Genomic DNA, 17,658 nt, shown 5'->3' with positions numbered 1-17,658 from the left:
CACGACGGCAAGGTGGCTGCACTCACCTCACACTATAAGGCGATCCTGGGCGAGCCCGGCTCGAGCTCCTTCGCCTTCGATCTTGGGGCCCTCTACAGTGGGCGGAGGCTCGCTAGTGCTGCCCAGTCGGCCGATTTCTCTGCTGATGAGGCACATGCGGCGGTTCGGTCCATGAACAAATGCAGCGCTCCGGGTCCGGATGGTTTTGGACCAAGTTTCTATGCTGCGACCTGGGACTCCATCAAAGCTGATGTCATGCGTTTCCTGCACTCGTTCCACACTGGGTCTGTTCAGCTCGACAGGATTAATCGATCATACATGGTTCTCCTCCCCAAGAAGCCTGGTGCTGTCTCTGTTGATGCCTTCAGGCCGATATGCCTCCAAAATTGTAGTGTGAAGATCGCGGCCAAGTTGCTCACCACTCGTCTGCAGAAAGAAATCCCAAGGCTCATTGACAAGGACCAAACCGGTTTCCTCAAAGGCAGGACAATTGCTGAGAATTTCGTATATGCAGCTGAAATGCTTCAACAATGTCACAAGAGAAAGGTTCCTACTCTGGTCGTCAAGCTGGACTTTGCCAAAGCGTTTGATACCGTCAACTGGGACTGTCTAATGAAGGTTCTGACGGCACGAGGTTTTCCTGTCCAATGGTGTTCCTGGGTCTGTATGCTCCTTGAGACCTCACGCACTGCTGTGCTTGTCAATGGTTGTCCTGGGCATGGATCACTTGCAAACGTGGGCTGCGTCAGGGGGACCCGATGTCGTCGTACCTGTTCTTGCTTGTGGCCGATGTTCTGCAAGCTCTCATCAAGCAGGACGCCTCCGTCCGCCACCCGCTTGACCATTCGGCGACGTGCTCCGTCCTCCAGTATGCCGACGACACCCTTCTTCTGTTGCGTGGGGAAGTCGAGGACGTGCAACACCTGAAGCGCCTTTTGGATCAGTTCTCTGCTGCAACCGGGCTCCTGATCAATTATCACAAGAGCACTGCGGTGCCCCTGCATATGGATGCGCGAGCATTACCACTGTGTATTGCTACTCTTGGGTGCCGGCAGGAAGGTTTCCCACAAACATACCTCGGGCTGCCTCTCTCGTGTGAGAAGCTCAAACTCACTGCTTTTGACCCCGTACATCTGCAAGACTGATCGTTACCTGGCGAGCTGGCAGGCTTCCTTCCTCAATCCGATGGGCAGGACTGTGTTGATCAATGCTGTGCTTGATGGGCATCTGTCATATATTATGATGTCAGTTGCGCTACCACCTGGGGTGATTGCCAAGATTGACAAGCGCCGGCGAGGCTTCCTCTGGACGGGGGATGGAGAATCAACTGGTGCCAACTGCCTGATTGCCTGGGATCGTGTGCGACAGTGCCGTTCAAACGGTGGACTTGGGATCAGAGACCTTGCAGTTCAAAATATTTGCTTGCTTCTGAAGCTTCTGCACAGGATGCACGTTGGGGAACAGTCGTCATGGGCGGCCTGGGTTCGGCAGCACACCTGTTTGGCCACCCTCTCCGGTGATCTGCAAGGCCCTCACTGGGAATCCCGTCGTAGCCTCCTGCCCCTATACCAAGCCATCACAACTGTGACGGTGGGAGATGGACAGGCCACCTCGTTTTGGCAAGATGTCTGGCTGAATGATGAGTGTTTATCTGACCGATTCCCGGCTCTACACAGCCACTGCAAACGGGGGGATAAGTCGGTTGCTGCAACTCTCAGCGATGGTCTGCGAAACCAGCTCGTCTCTCGGTTAACTGCTGAAGCCGCTGAGGAGCTCGCGGTCCTTGAAAATATATTGTCAGAGGTTGCTCTCTCTGATGCTAGGGACACAAGGCACTCTCCGTTTGCTGATGCGGATGGGAAACTACACACTGCCGATCTTTATGCATTGCTCAAAGGAGTGGGCGCATCTTCAGGCTCACCTGTGAATCATTTCTGGGGCAGCTGTGCCCCACCCCGGGTGCAATTCTTTGCCTGGCTCTTGGTCCATGAACGGATTCAGTGCAAAGCCAACCTGGCTCGTCGGAAGATCCTGCCGGATGACACCTGTGAGCTGTGTGGTCGATGCCCAGAAACGGTTGTTCACCTGCTCTTCTTCTGCGACTTCGCAGCCTCCTTCTGGCGTGCTCTGGGATTCGACATACCTGCTGATATGGAGGCCAAGAACATCCGTGATCTCCCCCGGCCGATACACATTGGTAAAATGCACTACGACACCTTTATCCTAGTTTGCTGTTGGAGCTTGTGGAAACGCAGAAACGGCATTACGTTCCGCCAGGAGACGATGTCTTTGCGCCAAACACTGCAGGAGTGCAAGCGTGAAGCGAAAGCATGGAGCTGTCGCCTTCCATGTACTGATCAAAGTCTTGGTGACCATTGGTGTAATCTTTTTTCTTTGGCAATGTAACTTAAACAAAACATTGTACTACATCTGGTCATTCCAGGGCCACCATGAAAAAATATAAATACCAGGTGGGGGACTCTCTCCCCCTCCGTTGATCCCTCAAAAAAAAAAACTTGTGTACCACTTGCACTTCGAATTTGAACTCACAACATGGATGTAGCCTTCCTTCATTCCTTGTCGCACGGTCTGCTGGTGTTTTGCCACGAAGGAGCCCTGCCATTCCCGGGGCCACAACACATAGTACTCGGAGGGGAGTTGACCACGCGTGGCGTTCCACTCCTGAAGCATCAATGCCTCCGGCCCCACGCTGTCAGCCTCGGCGTCCCGGCCCTCTATTTTAAGCACGCAGGCCCGACTCGCTTCCGCCGGCCTGACTTCCTCCCTTCCCGTAAAATCTCTCATCTCCTCTCACTGACTCTCTCTCTCTCTCTACCCCTCATCAATGCAAGCGTCCATGGATCCTCCTCCCGCGAAGGCAGAGGCGGCGGCGGCGGCGGCGGCGGCGGCGCCGTGTTCCGTGACCGCGCCTACTCCGCCGCGGCCGGGGAAGGCGGAGAAGGGCGCCAAGGCGGGGAGCGGGACGACGCTGCTGGACGTGCAGGAGGTGGAGTGGGTCACGCGGGAGGTGGAGCGGCTGCTGGCGCGGGAGCAGAGCGGCGCCGACACCGGCGCGGGCGGGCGGCACCGCCGGAAGCGGGCCAAGCTGAGCCCCGCGCCCAAGAGGGGAGGGTTCCTGGCCGACCTCCTGGGGAGGCACGCCGTCTCCATATGCGGCGGGGACGGCACCGCAGACGGCTCCGCCGCCGCAGCCGGGGCTAGCGGAGGAGCAGGGCGCTGGCGAGGCGGCCGGCGGAGCTTCCGGGAGGTGGAGAAGGTATAGATCGTCATTAGCGCAAGTCTCGCTCATCCGTGATCCATTCTCTCGACCGATGAACTCGTCCTTCGGTAAATTGCCCCGTGTTGCCGCGTTGTTAGTGGAGTTCGTTTGTAATGCCTGAATGATAGTGCTTACAGATAATCTAGTATATACTACTCATATATGGAGTATAGTTCTAAGGTTCGATGATGAACAACAGCATCAGCAGAGATCAATGTAAACGTACGTGTCACATCAAATTCAAAGTTGCGTTGCGTCGTTCAAAGTCTTTGCACAACCAAGACCCTGTTTAGTTACAAAATTTTATCACATTACCTGTCACATCGAATCTTTGAACACATGTATGGAACATTAAATGTAGTTAAAAAAATAACTAATTACACAATCTAACTGATTAGCACGAACAGACTCTTTTAAGTTTAATTAATTCATAATTGAACATTATTTATTAAATAACAACAAAATATACTACAGTGCCTAAACCTAAATTTTTTCACCAACTAAACACACCCTATAATCTTTTCGACGAGGCTGCAAAACTGATGGCTGGCAAGTTTCCCAGAAGAGCAATTGAATGCTGCAGTTAATATGTCGCTCTGAATTCTGATCATCAGATCATGTTAACGAGGACAGATTGATCTGAATGGACAAACGCGACGCGTCTCGAGACATGGACAGTGATTTTGGGCTGACTGCCTACAGCCCGAGCTGCGAAAGGGCCCAGCCCACCGTTCGGATGATTGAACCCGGCCCAAAACAAGCATAAGCGAACCGCTTGGAAGCGTACAGAAGCGAGAGAGAGACTCGTGGTGCGGAGTGGAGCCGACAGCGCTAAGAGCGGCCGAGAGAGAGACCGAGAGAGGAGTGGCTACCCACCAAAATGGAGGCGCCCGCCTCGTCGCCGTCGCCGTCGCCGGAGCAGCCGCTGCTCCGTGCCCCGTCCCCGCCGACCAATCCCCGCGCTGGAGCCAGCTCCGGCAGCCCGGCCTCCCCTTCGCCCCCCGCCGCGAGGCCGAGCCGCCTCGCGGCGCTCATCGGGCGCGCGGCGGGGCGCCGCGGGCCCTCGATGCTGGTGCGCGAGACGGCGGTGCTGCAGCTGCAGCAGAGGCGCGCGGACTGGGCGCACTCCCGCCCCGTCGTCGCGCTCGACATCGCCTGGAACGTCGCCTTCGCCGCCGCCGCGGCAGCCGTGCTCGCGTCCTCCGCCCAGGAGAGCCCCGTCAGGCCGCTCCGCCTGTGGCTCGTCGGGTACGCCGCGCAGTGCCTGGTGCACGTCGCGCTCGTCTGCTCTGACACCCGCCGCGGGCACCCCACCGCGCGTGGCTCAGCCTCCGACATCGAGTCCGCGGGCGCGGGGTCGGACAGCTCGGACGCCGACGGCGAAGATGACGAAGGGACGGAAGAGAGGAGCAGGTGAGGCACGATTTAAACCTCAGCTTCTATCATGTTCGTGATGTGCTGGTATTGGGATTAGGGTTTGTGCAATCCACTTTAGCTCTAAATCGTGCTTGCTTAAGTGTATGTGTTGACTTTCTAACTCCCCTTCATTATTTGGCTTACTTCTGCAGCTATACAAGTCGTTGCGAATCTATGAACACGATGATATCGTTTCTGTGGTGGGTCATTGGGTTCTACTGGATAGTGTCAGGCGGGGAGGTGCTCGAGCTCGGCGCTCCACGGCTGTATTGGTATGCCAGCATCTTATTTACTGTACTGCATTATGGAATTACAAGATATATATACTTTTCAAGGTTTGAATGAGAATGCCATTCTGGAATTTAGTCAATTTGGAATACGCATGGTATATCTTATGGAAGGGCTCGAAGCTGTTTGACGTACACTTAAGCTGTTATTTTTCCATTTAAATGTTTTTCCTACTTGATGCTTGCATCTATATAGTCCATAATTAAGGTCTGAGCTATTCTGCTTGTCATTCCTATATCCTGACAGAATTAACTGCTTTGCTATTGATCTTGCAGGTTAACTGTTGTGTTTCTAGCCTTTGATGTGTTTTTTGCTGTGTTCTGCGTTGTCGTGGCCTGCTTCATTGGGATTGCATTATGTTGCTGCTTGCCTTGTGTTATTGCTATTCTCTATGCTCTGGCTGGCCAGGTAAAACAATGAATCATGAGCTCAAGAAAAAGAAGTTGCTTCTGTACCACGTCCATTTGTTACCACACAGTGCTTACTTCGTTTCCTCCTGAATTTGTAGGAAGGTGCATCAGATGCAGATATTGCTGTTCTTCCCAGGTATAGATATTCTGATCCAAGTGAGAACGCAGAAAAAGGGGCAGATGAGGGATTGATGATCCCTATCCTGAATAATAGCAGTACATCAACAAGTGAGCGTATACTTCTTCGTGAGGATGCTGTAAGGATTTTGTTCCATGCTATATCTAAGTTCTTTTAATGACCTACCTTTTTTTCATATGATGTTCTTCTACACTATGTTATGATTTTCCTATGTCTATTAAGGCACACACTAAAATTTCTACAAAAAAGTGCATAATGTTTATGTTGGCACTTCGGGCATCAATTGCACTGCAAATTTCCAGTTGCTTCCGCTGTGTCCATATATATGCACTGACATGTCAATTCGAAATTTCCACAGTACTTTGTCTTTTTCTCACCAGTTCTTTGGTTGATGGAATAGAAAGAGATCAAATAATGCTTCCATTTCAATAATAGTATCTTTCTTCCTTCCAACGTTTGCCACAGCATTTCTGACAGGCTCTTTGTTCTTTCAGGAATGTTGTATCTGCCTCTCATCTTACGAAGATGGAGCAGAGTTATCTGCTCTCCCCTGCAACCATCACTTCCATTGGACATGTATTACCAAATGGCTTCGAATGCATGCTACCTGTCCACTTTGCAAGTACAATATTCTCAAAGGCAGTGACAGCACATAACGGAATTATGCTGACATAACTTCCGCACCACAGAGCCTGTGTGCATCAACATCCAACTCATAAAGCAAGCAAGCCAAGCTTCTCGACGTCTTAGTGTTTCTGATCTGGTTGTATGCTGATTTAAGAGCTGTTATTTTAAGTGACAATGATGTGTGCTTTCCTTTTAGGATGTGGCGGTAAAGTGTAAATGAATGAAACCTAACTTACAGTGGGCTTTGCTAATATCACCTGTAAATATCTTTCGAGTTGTGATGCTTTTTTCATATGTTTTGGTAATATATTCAATATTTACAAATTTATTTGGTTGAAGTTGCCTGATTTTCTTGCTCCGCCGATATTGTGTTTTGGCTGGAACTCACGGTCCATCTAAAAGGTCCTTCGCATGATTCTATATTTCTATTCTGCCCAGTGGCGGAGCCAGCCCCAGCACTTAGGGGGCTCCTTTCTTCCTCCCTTTTCTCTTTTCCCTCACCTCCTCCTTCCTCTTTGCTTCTAATTGAGTTCTTGGGGGTAGGGGGGCTTGAGCCCCCCTACCCCCACGCTGGCTCCGCCCCTGCATGCACCATCTCAAAGAAGCGGGGGTCAGTGCCTCTAACACGGAAGTGTTCGAGAGGCCAAGAGATGAGGCGTTCGTGCACAAGTGACAGTTTGCTTAGTTTGCTTGCGAGGGAAATAAATACCACCTATCAACCCCAAATGAGGAAACAATTCTAGCTAGAGATTCTGCCTACATCTCCCATGGAGTAGTATTTATAGCGACACACCACTCGGCACCAGTGTGCACACACCACTCGGCACAGTGCACACACACGCGTGCACAGATGGTAGGAAAGTGCGGGGATGAGCCTGCCGACTTGGCAGCCGAAGTCTTCCTTGGCGTTGCTGCGCTTGCTAGCCTGGTGCTGCTGGAGATCCGCCGGAGGACCAAGCGCCGGGCATCGACGGACGACGATAGGCGGAGGGCCCTCCTGTTGGCCTGTAACGCGGTGCTACTGTCGCACCTCCTGGGGGTGCAGCTCCACGCTGGGCTGCACCTCCTGGGGATCGCCTTCTCGCAGCCATTCTGGCAGTGTATGATAGCTATGGTGGGAGCATTTTTCTTCACGGCAACCCTGGGAGTGGTGCTCCACTACTGTGTTGGTATTTTAGCTTAGGTCTCGGGTGGTGTTGCACACGGGCGTGGTGCGGCACCGTCGCAAAGAAATTTTCTCCCTCCCATGGTGTAGTATTTATAGCGACACACCACTCGGCACCGGTGCACGCACATGCGCACACACCACTCGGCACAGCGCGCACACACGCGCGCGCAGATGGTAGGAAAGTTCGCGGATGAGCCTGCTGACTTGGCAGCCGTAGCCTTCCTTGGCGCTGTTGTGCTCGCTAGCCTGGTGCTGCTGGAGATCCACCGAAAGATCAAGCACCGGGCATTGACGGACGACGGTAGGTGGAGGGCCCTCCTGCTGGCCTGAAACGCGGTGCTGCTGTCGCACCTCATGGGGGTGCAGCTCCACGCTGGGCTGCACCCAGTGCCGGAGCCAGCCCCAACACCTTCCCTCTTCTTACTTTCCCTTCTCTCCTCCTTCCTCTTTGCCTTCCTCCAATGGAGTTCTTGGGGGTAGGGGGCTTGAGCCCCCCTGCTGGCTCCGCCCCTGATTCTGCCCTACGTGATGAATTCGGAGAACAAGCTGAATATACAAACACAAAATCTTGGAGTCATTCATCTCCATCGAGCAACGTCGACCAAAAGAGCACTTTCTTCAATTAAATTCCATTTCTTGAACTTCAGCACGGATATCATCCCAATTACGAAATTCCTTGAATCTGCTACAACATGAAAATTCTGACTGCGGAATCACATGTAAATCTTGCTTGGATATCATTCAGGGATATACAAATGAGATAGCAGCGCCAGATGGCACCAGAACATTTGGTTTGAGATAAAAATTTAAAGTTGAAGTACTATTAAGCAATGATCTACTCATCTAAAAGGAACACAGATGCTCACGTCTAAAAGGATATAGATACAGGTGCTTACAGAATGTCAGCAAACCAGTATGATCACAGAACTTTACAAGCAATATTCATGGAAAATGTACTTCTCTTTTCTGAAGTTAGAAGTTAGAACAATTACAATACAACATACAAGTCACTGAAGTTAGTGAGAAAGAACACTACTACCAATCCTGTTTAGTCAACAATATCTGCATCTAAGATGTGTATCCACAGTGACAACAGCATTCTCGCTTATTGTAACTTTGATGCAAACTGAGCGATTCTATTGTTCTTAGATCAAGTAGTCGTCTCCATAGACCTTGAAAAATGCTTCATGCACATGGGAATTCCTCTCTCTGATCAAAGTGCAAACATTGTGAGCATCCCGCCATCGTCTGCACTTGAAATACATATGAACAAGCAAAGTTTGCAATACAACATTCATTTCAGAGCCTGTCTTGATTAGACGAGCATGTATTTGCCTTCCATAGTGCAGAAGCCCTTGGAACCGGCACAGGTTTAAAAGCCCCGCCAAAGTGTAATGGTCAGGCCTAACACAGGCAAGCTCCATTTGACGGTAAATGTTTATTGTTGCCACTGATTGCCTATCACCCACATAACCTGAAAGCAATGTGTTCCATGATATCAAGTTCCTCTCATTCATCCTGAGAAACAGTAACTGGGAGACTTCAATGCAGCCACATTTTGCATACATGTCGATAAGTTCAGTTTCCAGTACAACATTCATCTGTTTTATGACCTTAATGGCATGGCCATGGATTTGCCTTCCATATTCTTTATACCTTCTATCACCACAGAGCCTCAGAAGGTTCGCAAAAGTATGTTGGTTAGGCTTTATATTTGCGGACTCCATTTTTCTGAAAGTATCAAGTGCTGAATCAACCAGCCCATTTTCGACATATCCAGACAAGAGCGCATCCCATGATACATAATTCCTCTCATCCATCCTGTCAAATACCAAGCGAGCATGTTCCATATTGCTGCTTTTACCATACATGTCAACAAGTGCAGTGCCACGGATGACATCAGTATCCAATGCTCTTCTAATCAAATAACCATGGAATGAACGGCCACTATATGTGTCACCCAAGTGGGCACATGCTGCAACTCCACTGCCAAGGGTGAAACGATCAATAGTGAAACCAGACTCTTGCATTTTAACAATCATGTCTAGCGCCTCTTCACAAAGTCCAAGATGAACATAGCTTGAGATGATTGTATTCCAACTCACTTGATCCCTGCTGATCATTGTGTCAAATACCATCCTGCAGCTCTCCATGCTGCCACACTTTCCATACATGTCAATGAGGCAGTTCCATACGGTGGCATTCATTCCAAACCCAAGTACAACTGCCATAGCGTGCATCTGCTTTCCGCGGACCAGACAGCGCAATGCACCGGATGCCTGAATTGCCATTACAAGAGCAGAAACATTGGGAAGGACGCCAGAATGCTGCATGGCCGAGAATGCAACCCAGGCTTCGTACCACTGAGAAGAACGGGAATATCCACCAATGATCACACTCCAAGAGACCACATTGGGCTCCCTTATCTCATCGAACACCTTCTTCGCGTCATCCAGGAGTCCAAAATCAATGTACGCGTCGACCAATGCCGTACCCACGACGACATGCTGGCACAACGAGCACTTGATGACCAGGCCGTGCACGGCTCGGAGCATCCTGCTGTCCCATAAGCTGGCGCAAGCTCTGAACACGCTCGGGAGCACGAACCTGCTCCCGGGAACCCCCTCCCTCCGCATCCTGCGGAAGTGCTCGACGACCTCCTCGTGCCTGCCGGCATGAGTCAGAGCCACGACCGCCCCGCTTCTGCTCTTCTCGCCGCCCTTGGGCGCTCCGCTGCGATTCCGCTCTTCTGGGCCCTTGCCCTTCCTCCTGGTCCTTTCGTCAAGCAGGTTAGCCGCGCCCGGAACCGTCGCGACGCTCCTATCCGACATTCTGTCGAACAGGTTACGCGGGTTCGCCGGGAAAGGGCTCTGCTCCGTTCTTGGACTGGGCAGCACGAGGAGTTCTCGCTGCAAGGTGGCCGTAGAGGCGGCGGCGGTGACGCACCGGAGTATGTGGCGTCGCCGCCGCCGGCGGCCGAGGCCCCATCTGAGGCGAGTGGGTTGGTGGGAGGCGGGATTGGAATCGGCGCGAGAGGGAGGCAGCCCCGGAGGATAAGGGTGCAGGAGGTTAGCGGCCATATCTGGTTGCTGTTTGGCTCAAGAGAGCACCAGTGAACCCACGGGTCCCGAGTTATCATCAATACTCTCTAGTCTCTAGAGCAGCAGACTCTTTTCTCTCTATTCCCCCTTTATTATTGTTTTTAGAGGCATCTAAGCAGTAGCATCAGGGAAGTCAAGCTTCGTCCATTTTGAGTAATAATTGTTCCAGTAATTTTAATTTGTAAAAATCACACTAGATTTTATGTTTCAATTTGCTTTCATTTGACACTGGGTTTGTAGCTATAAGTTACATATTTTGCGCAAAAAATGATGGATAAAGTCCGATTTTGAAGACAGTCAATACAGAATGCACCTATATTCTATTTTTGATTGAAAACAAAAAAAAAGTTGAGCACATTTTATGGGCATGTAACAAAGGGGCAACAATTTCAGAATTCATCTCAGATTCTCAGGCATGCTCAGTACATTCTCAGGTACTGTACATCAGCAAGAAGTCCCCGAGTAGACAGGCCATGTCTCTCGGGAGAAAGGTCTAACTGTGGCGCCTGACCACAAACCTAAAACAGCTACAGCAAATATATATACATGGAGCATCTGTATTCTCACAATTGCCTCTTCTTAATGTTACACGCAGCTACAACAAGAGTAGTTACTGTTAATCCTCCCTACAGGGCATAGATTTTCTTCTCATGATCAGAGAAGGCTTCGAGATCTGAAAAACCATCATGGAGTGACCAGGAGAAGGATTTGCTGCCGCTAGCCCTCTTGATGCGCCGCTGTCTGTCTTCGCCAAACTTGAATCGTGGGCGCAACAGCAGATAGGCTAGGAACAGGAGGGTTCCGATCATGATTGGCCCTCCGATGGCTGATGCAGTGAAGGCCATCCAGGCATGTTGCGGGCCAACTACAACATAGGCGAGTGAGATGAAAGCCGCGCCGGTGCTAAGGCATGCGGCCCACATGAGCTTATTTACAATCTTGATGACTTGCTTTTGGGCACCAGTTTCCCAGGCGACCAAGGTGATCTGCACGACGACCACCGCAAGGGAAATGAAAAGAGCGGTGGCATTCAGAAGACAGAAGACACGGAAACCATTGAGTTTGGCTATATGCGCCTCACCGATGTCTCCCCCATTATTCACATCCTGGAAGTATTGACCTGGCAGATTGAATATTGCAACGAATGCAATGGAGGCAATCAGGGTTGCTACCATGGTAACTGAGTTGATGGTGTTCTGAATAGCTTCTCGGTGTAGTTTCTGCAATTCTTTGCGAATCCCTGTCACTCGTTTGTTGGTCTTTGCGTTCTCGCTAAGCTGCGCCTGAACATTGTGCTTGATATCACTCACAGTTCTCCTTAGTTCTGATGCCTCATCAAATTTTCCCACATTTCTGGCATTCTTTGCACCAGCCTCTGTCAGCCACTCTATTATTTCTGTTTTAGACTCGCCATATGGAACTTTGTCAGCCAAATCCATAGCTGTTTCATTTTGGCAATTGATAGCATTGACTTCAAGTGACTCATAGCTAAGCAGAAGTTGTACCATCTGGAAATAATAGTGGCGAGTAAGGCAAGATGACCTTGTAAAATCAACGTAAGGCATGCTTGGAAACAAGTATGAACCATTCCCATCAGTAACACTAGTCTAGCGAGAACTTATATCCGTACAACGTGATCCTCAACTTCGCATCGACTTCTGTTTGTCGTGCTGAATATTAGCTTATCTAGTCTAGATGCCATACATAATTAAAACTTAAATACTCCATAAAATGAAAAGCAGCCCATCATTCTGCAAGTTTTTTTTTATCATATTTCAGTCTTCCTTCATCAGTTGTGCTTCATTTAGGCCTATCTGGAGTGCAGCTGGACTGCAAGAATATTGCACTGAGAAGTCGACCACACTTCCACTATAGTGATATCATGATATTAACATCCAGATATATTCTTGCACCTTTGCAATGACTTAGTAATACTACTGGCAGACAAGCCAGCAGCAACTAATGTCTTTAAAGTTCTCAATATAAGATGATTTTGTGTTCTTAGAATTATGTTTCAAACTTCCCTTAGATGCTCTCTTCCACTAAGAAACCACAAATGGCTAACATGTGACATGTTTTTTACGTTGAGAAAATTTTGCTGCTTGGGATACATACTGAAAAAAGACAACTAACAGAAATAACAGTGTTATAGCTCTCGATGCATGCTGTAGTCAACTTAAAATAAAATAATAAACTATTTCTATATGACCCTAGAGAAGAACCATACCTGAGGCCTCCATTTTCGTGTAGCTATGTGCAAAGCTGTATTTCCCTTCTTGTCACGCACATTGAGGATTGAAGCATCAGCCATGAGTAACTCTTCCACGACAACTGTATTTTTACCTTTCACAGCCATGTGAAGTGCAGTTTGTCCCTTCCTATCCCTTATTGGAACAATACCTGGATCTCTCTCTATAAGTGCTTTGACAATGCGATGGTATCCAATTCTTGCAGCAGTATGCAGTGCCGTCTTCCCGTTTTTCCGAACAATCCTTATGCAGCTATCATCGGTGTCCAGTATAGCATTTACAACATCCAGGTGGTCCTTGACAGCAGCCGAGTAAAGGGGGCTGGTGTTGGAAGAGTTGCACACAGAACAAAGCTCCGGCCACCGCCCCAAGAACTCTTTCACAACCCCTGTTTCCATTTTTCAAGTCATCTATAAGTTATGCTTTGGTTAAGGATAGGGAAGAAATAGAGTGGCTACATTTAATATGAATATGGCCATCATATACGAAAGTTCCAATTTGTCATTGACTTCTATAATTCTGGATGGATAAAATATACTAGGAAGATTTGGAAAGTATATATTTCATCTTAAAATCATCTGTACCACCATATGCAGCTTACTTAACATTTAATCATGACAACAATATTGTACTCCAACTCCATTATCAGTCCTTTTGCTATGAGCAAAGATCATATAGTTTCACGTTTAAGTGCTAAAGACTAGCAGCTTAGCAGGATTGAATTTGAAGTAGTAGCTGACAATCAATCAACTTGAAACACCCAGAATTGATAGAACCATCAGAAGAATAGGGATTAGGGATCGTCCGCATTAGTATCTAATTTCCCTTTTTTACCTGCTACAACTACGAAACCTGAAAAATTCCACATACAGGCCGACCAATCACTACCATAGCTTGAACTTCTAAGCAGCAGGTCGCTCAAATACGAGCCTGGATCAACTTAATGAAGCCAAGTGTTAAGCCTTTCCCTGAAGGCACTAAAAGAAGGCCTTAACAGTCCAGTCCATATAAGGCAGATGGATCGCGCAGACCTATAGTAATTCTCACTCAATTAACTAGACCCGAAACATCGATCGGCTCCTGGAACTACCCATAAGGACCGGACGGGGACAGGGGGGCTATCTCACCCGTGTGCCCCTGCTTGGCGGCGACGTGGAAGGCGTCGAGGTCGAGGCGGGAGCGGACGGAGGCGTCCTCGAGGTCGTAGAGCGGGAGGAGGATGCGGACGAGCTCCTCGCTCCCGGCCTCCGCGGCCACGTACAGCGCGGTCTCCCCGGCGTCCGTCTGCGCCGCGGCGAGCGCCGCCAGGGAGGTGCCCGAGGCCTCGGCGTCGGCCAGGAGGGCGCGGACGGCGGCCGCGGCGCCGGATCGGACCGCCGCGAAGAGCGCCTGGTGGGAGAGCGGCGGGAGATCCATCGGGCCTGGGCTCCGGGCTCCGGCACGGGCGTCGCCGCCGCTCGCTGTGGCTCCACTGCTTGATTGATTGGTGCGGTGGACTGGAGGTGGTGGTGTGGACTCGGGTTCGCTTTGCTTTGCTGGGTGCCCCACTTGCTTCCTAATCCTTTTTCTCCTAATCCTTGCTTACTAATCCTTCCTGCCCTGCTTGCTTCCTAATCCTTTTTCTCCGTGTGGGAAGGGAAAGCGAGAGGACCACTCGGCGAGAGGAGCCCTTTTGGACGGACGCCCGACGCGCTTCGAGCTCCACCCAGCTTTGCAAAAGATAACGCTAGCGAGCCCTCATGTGCACATGTGTTCGTTGAAGGCTGTTTTTTTTTGTGGTGAAGCAGCAGCACCTCACAAGGGGGCAAACTGTTCAAAGGTGTGAGAGAATACATAAATTGGTTGCATAGTTGAAAGGAGGGCCTAACAGAAATAACGACCCTACTGCTCTTGATGTAGTGGCGAAGTCAGGAATGGAAGACAGAGGGCTGGTGACCCTTCTTCTTCTTTACTCCCTCCCTTCCTTCATCAATGGTCTCCAAAATTTTAGCGGGGGCTGTGGGGGACTCCATGGAGTTTTGGGCAGTAGGGGGGCTGGAGCCCCCTCATCCCCCTTAGATCCGCCCCTGTCTTGATGCATCATACTCATACAGGCAGCTAAAAAAATAAAATAGCAACATCTCTAAATAATGCGCACATTGAGGATCCAAACATCAGCCAAAAGTAACTCTTCCATTATTCTGTCTGGACTTTGCCCTGAAGACATTGAGCGCGTCGCGTTGCAGCCACCCTGGTGTGATGAGGTTGAGCGCGATGATGTGCAGCGACAAGCAGCCCAGAATCGAAGAGCCAGAAGGCGGCGTCGTGGCAGTCACTGACGAAACAACGCTTGCTGGTTTTCTCTGGGCGACCCAAAACACTGAAACCAAAGACCATACTGGACTGGGTCGACCCAAAACCCAAATGAAGCTGGTTGGCTACAATGGACCAGTGTTTGGGTCAACTATCTCTGACCCATGTGCCTGAGTTCGAAGTGTCCCAGCCTGAAACCTGAGTGCGAAGTGTCCCAGACTGAAACCTACTACCTGTTAACAAGGCATCTGTAAGTTATGCTTTGGTTAAGGGTAGACAGAAAAAATAGATGAGCTACATTTCATCATATATAAAAAAAATCAGTGCATCATTGACATTTTGTAATCTTGGATGGTATACTATGTATTTTTGAACAGTATACATTTCATCCTAAAATTATCTGTACTGCCCTATGCATCTTAGTTAACATTTTATCATGACAGCATTATCTACCTTATTAGAGACCATTTGCCATGAGAAAAAGTAATTGAAGTTTTGGCTAACAAAGATTGTTAACCAACGTTTCATTATTTTTTCATTCTCTTTACCTAGGATCTTATCAAGTTCAAGATTTCTCTTTCTTCAAAGATGAGCAAGTCTTCTTGCTTCTTGAGACTCTCCTCTTTCCTTTCGTCTCAAGCAAGTCACACATGCTAGGTGAGGTTATTTCATTAACATCATCTAGCATGTCATCGTCTCTATCGCTATCGCTCTTACCATGTTAATCTACATTACGAGATTCGGAAGTGGATAATACCTTGCGCCCTTTTGCCATAGGATGAGCGAGAACATCTTCATCGTCGGAGTCGGTGCTAGAGTCATTTGAGCCCCATTCAATATGACTTTGGACCTTTTTGACTCTTCTCATGACTCTTGCTCTTGTTCTTCTTCTTGTTATGATTCTCCTTCTTTTTCTCATCACTGTCCTTGTTCTTCTTGTTTGGACAATGGCCTTGTTTGGTTTTTCCTAGAATGGGCTAGAACGCACTTTGACTGCTAATTACGGTGTCAAACAAAGTCAGTTTACAAAACCAACTTCAGAACCCCGCGCTAGGAACCCTAAAGATTCTAATGAGGCCTTTTGATCGTGTGATTTGAGGATGGTTACTGTAGCATCAACGTAGCTAACCATCAATTAATTACCATCGTTAGATTCGTCGCGAAAAGTTACACCCATTCCTGAAGAGGTTTTGCAAATAGACTTCATTTAGTACTCCATGCATGCGAGATTCTTCTCTCAGGAAACGTGCGTGCTAGGAACTCTAGAATGCAGGCGCCGAACCAAACAGAGCCAATTGAACATGAAATGGCCGATCTCACCGCACTCATAGCATGTTCTTTTGGAGTCCCTTTCCTTTGATTTCCCTAGCCTCTTGCAAATCTCGTTTAATCTCTTGCTAAAGAGTTCCATGTCATCATCTTCTTGCTGATCTTCACTTTCTTCCTCACTAGAGCTTTCTTTAGCTTCTTTTCTTGCCTTTTGGAGTGACACATTTCTTCTTTGAGCTTGAGCTTTGGTTGTTGAGGTCCTGAATTCTTTCAAGCACATCATAAGGTGTGAGCTTTGCAAAGTCATCTTGCCGACGAATACTGGTAGCCAATATGGGATTTATTGGAGTGATGGCTCGTAGCATTCTTCTAACAACAAAGTTGTCCGTCGTTTCCTTGCTTCCAAGCCCCTTGATCTCATTCACGATGAGGATTAGCCGGTTATACATTTCCTTTGGTGTCTCACCTTCCTCCATGACGAACCTCTCCAATTTTCCCATCAATAGCTCAATTTTTAACTTTCGAAGACGTGGGGTGCCCTCATGAGCCAATTGGAGTGTATCCCACGTCTGCTTGGCACTATCAAGCCCATATATCTTGTTGCGCTCATTTGGACTCAACGCACTATGAATGGCACTTGCAGCTAGAGCATTCTTGTGTTCATTTTGTTCTTCTTTGGTAGTTAGGCTGCTAGTATCCTTCACGGTATAACCTGTTTCAACAATCCACCAAACGGTGGGGTGGATAGCTTTCAAGTAAATCTTCATCATTTGCTTCCATGTGGCATAATCTGTTCCATCAAAGGAAGGTGGTGTACCTGAAGCAAACAGATGTATATCAAGATGAAGCATTCATGTTTGCATACTCACGTGACATCTCAAATCCTCAAAGCAGTTAAGCCTAGTTTGGAAAATTTGGACCCAAAGATCGAGATAGATGCGGGCCCAATAGACGTTTTCCACAAAATTAAATCAGGCACACGGAAGCTGATCGAATGTTCCGACTATTTCGATTCGGACAAGAATTTTCTCCATACAGGCAGCCGAATCCCCGGACCAAAAAAAAATGCCTAAATGGAGCGTCAGGTTAGTTTAATCGAGCAAAAGGGCCAGCCTAAGGGGTGGATCCTAAGGAGCCAGGACCTCCCTCCAGGCTCCATCCCAGCCAGATAATGCAGCAGTGGGATGGTGCTCATATATGATTCCTACTAACTCACAAGATTCGAGCAGCTCCCGGAGGCGCGGAGGGGGTACTCACCTACCCAGCCCCGCATGGAGACGATGCGGAAGGTGTCGAGGTCCAGTCGCGCGCTGATGTCAGCGGCCTTGAACTCGTAGAGGGAGAGGACGAGGTGCACGACCTCCTCGCGCTCGGCCTCCGCGGCCACGTACGTCGCGGCCTCCCCGGCAAGCGCGGCCA

At 49.1% G+C, this 17,658-nt stretch overlaps 3 protein-coding genes across 3 annotated transcripts; 1 reads left to right on the top strand and 2 right to left on the bottom strand.

Annotated features, from left to right (window-relative positions):
- Positions 1–4,078: 4,078 nt before the first annotated feature.
- On the top strand, positions 4,079–6,454 carry LOC120657163 (E3 ubiquitin protein ligase RIE1-like). Its single transcript, XM_039935425.1, has 5 exons — positions 4,079–4,693; positions 4,849–4,968; positions 5,260–5,392; positions 5,493–5,651; positions 6,028–6,454. The coding sequence occupies exons 1-5, from the start codon at positions 4,161–4,163 to the stop codon at positions 6,187–6,189; spliced, it is 1,107 nt and encodes a 368-aa protein (XP_039791359.1). The 5' UTR covers positions 4,079–4,160; the 3' UTR covers positions 6,190–6,454.
- A 1,675-nt stretch (positions 6,455–8,129) lies between these two features.
- Positions 8,130–10,485, bottom strand: LOC120657161 (pentatricopeptide repeat-containing protein At1g15510, chloroplastic-like). The gene has a single exon (XM_039935422.1). The coding sequence runs from the start codon at positions 10,406–10,408 to the stop codon at positions 8,474–8,476; it is 1,935 nt and encodes a 644-aa protein (XP_039791356.1). The 5' UTR covers positions 10,409–10,485; the 3' UTR covers positions 8,130–8,473.
- A 314-nt stretch (positions 10,486–10,799) lies between these two features.
- On the bottom strand, positions 10,800–14,256 carry LOC120657162 (ankyrin repeat-containing protein At2g01680-like). Its single transcript, XM_039935424.1, has 3 exons — positions 13,806–14,256; positions 12,657–13,066; positions 10,800–11,937 (listed from the first exon to the last, which is right to left on the bottom strand). Exons 1-3 carry the CDS (start codon positions 14,092–14,094, stop codon positions 11,056–11,058), a joined length of 1,581 nt encoding a protein of 526 aa, XP_039791358.1. The 5' UTR covers positions 14,095–14,256; the 3' UTR covers positions 10,800–11,055.
- Positions 14,257–17,658: the final 3,402 nt, after the last annotated feature.

The sequence above is a fragment of the Panicum virgatum genome, chromosome 1N (assembly GCF_016808335.1).
Source record: "Panicum virgatum strain AP13 chromosome 1N, P.virgatum_v5, whole genome shotgun sequence".
Classification (NCBI taxonomy): domain Eukaryota; kingdom Viridiplantae; phylum Streptophyta; class Magnoliopsida; order Poales; family Poaceae; genus Panicum; species Panicum virgatum.
The sequence above is the reverse complement of the archived record's forward strand: the minus strand, read 5'-3'. Positions and strand labels throughout refer to the sequence as shown.

Coding starts and splice junctions, on each gene's coding strand:
- LOC120657163 (XM_039935425.1), top strand. CDS start 4,161: ATGGAGGCGCCCGCCTCGTCGCCGTCGCCGTCGCCGGAGCAGCCGCTG. Junction 5,393..5,492: donor TCTATGCTCTGGCTGGCCAG/GTAAAACAATGA, acceptor CTGAATTTGTAG/GAAGGTGCATCAGATGCAGA. Junction 5,652..6,027: donor TACTTCTTCGTGAGGATGCT/GTAAGGATTTTG, acceptor TTGTTCTTTCAG/GAATGTTGTATCTGCCTCTC.
- LOC120657161 (XM_039935422.1), bottom strand. CDS start 10,408: ATGGCCGCTAACCTCCTGCACCCTTATCCTCCGGGGCTGCCTCCCTCT.
- LOC120657162 (XM_039935424.1), bottom strand. CDS start 14,094: ATGGATCTCCCGCCGCTCTCCCACCAGGCGCTCTTCGCGGCGGTCCGA. Junction 13,067..13,805: donor CGCCAAGCAGGGGCACACGG/GTGAGATAGCCC, acceptor AAATGGAAACAG/GGGTTGTGAAAGAGTTCTTG. Junction 11,938..12,656: donor CACGAAAATGGAGGCCTCAG/GTATGGTTCTTC, acceptor TATTATTTCCAG/ATGGTACAACTTCTGCTTAG.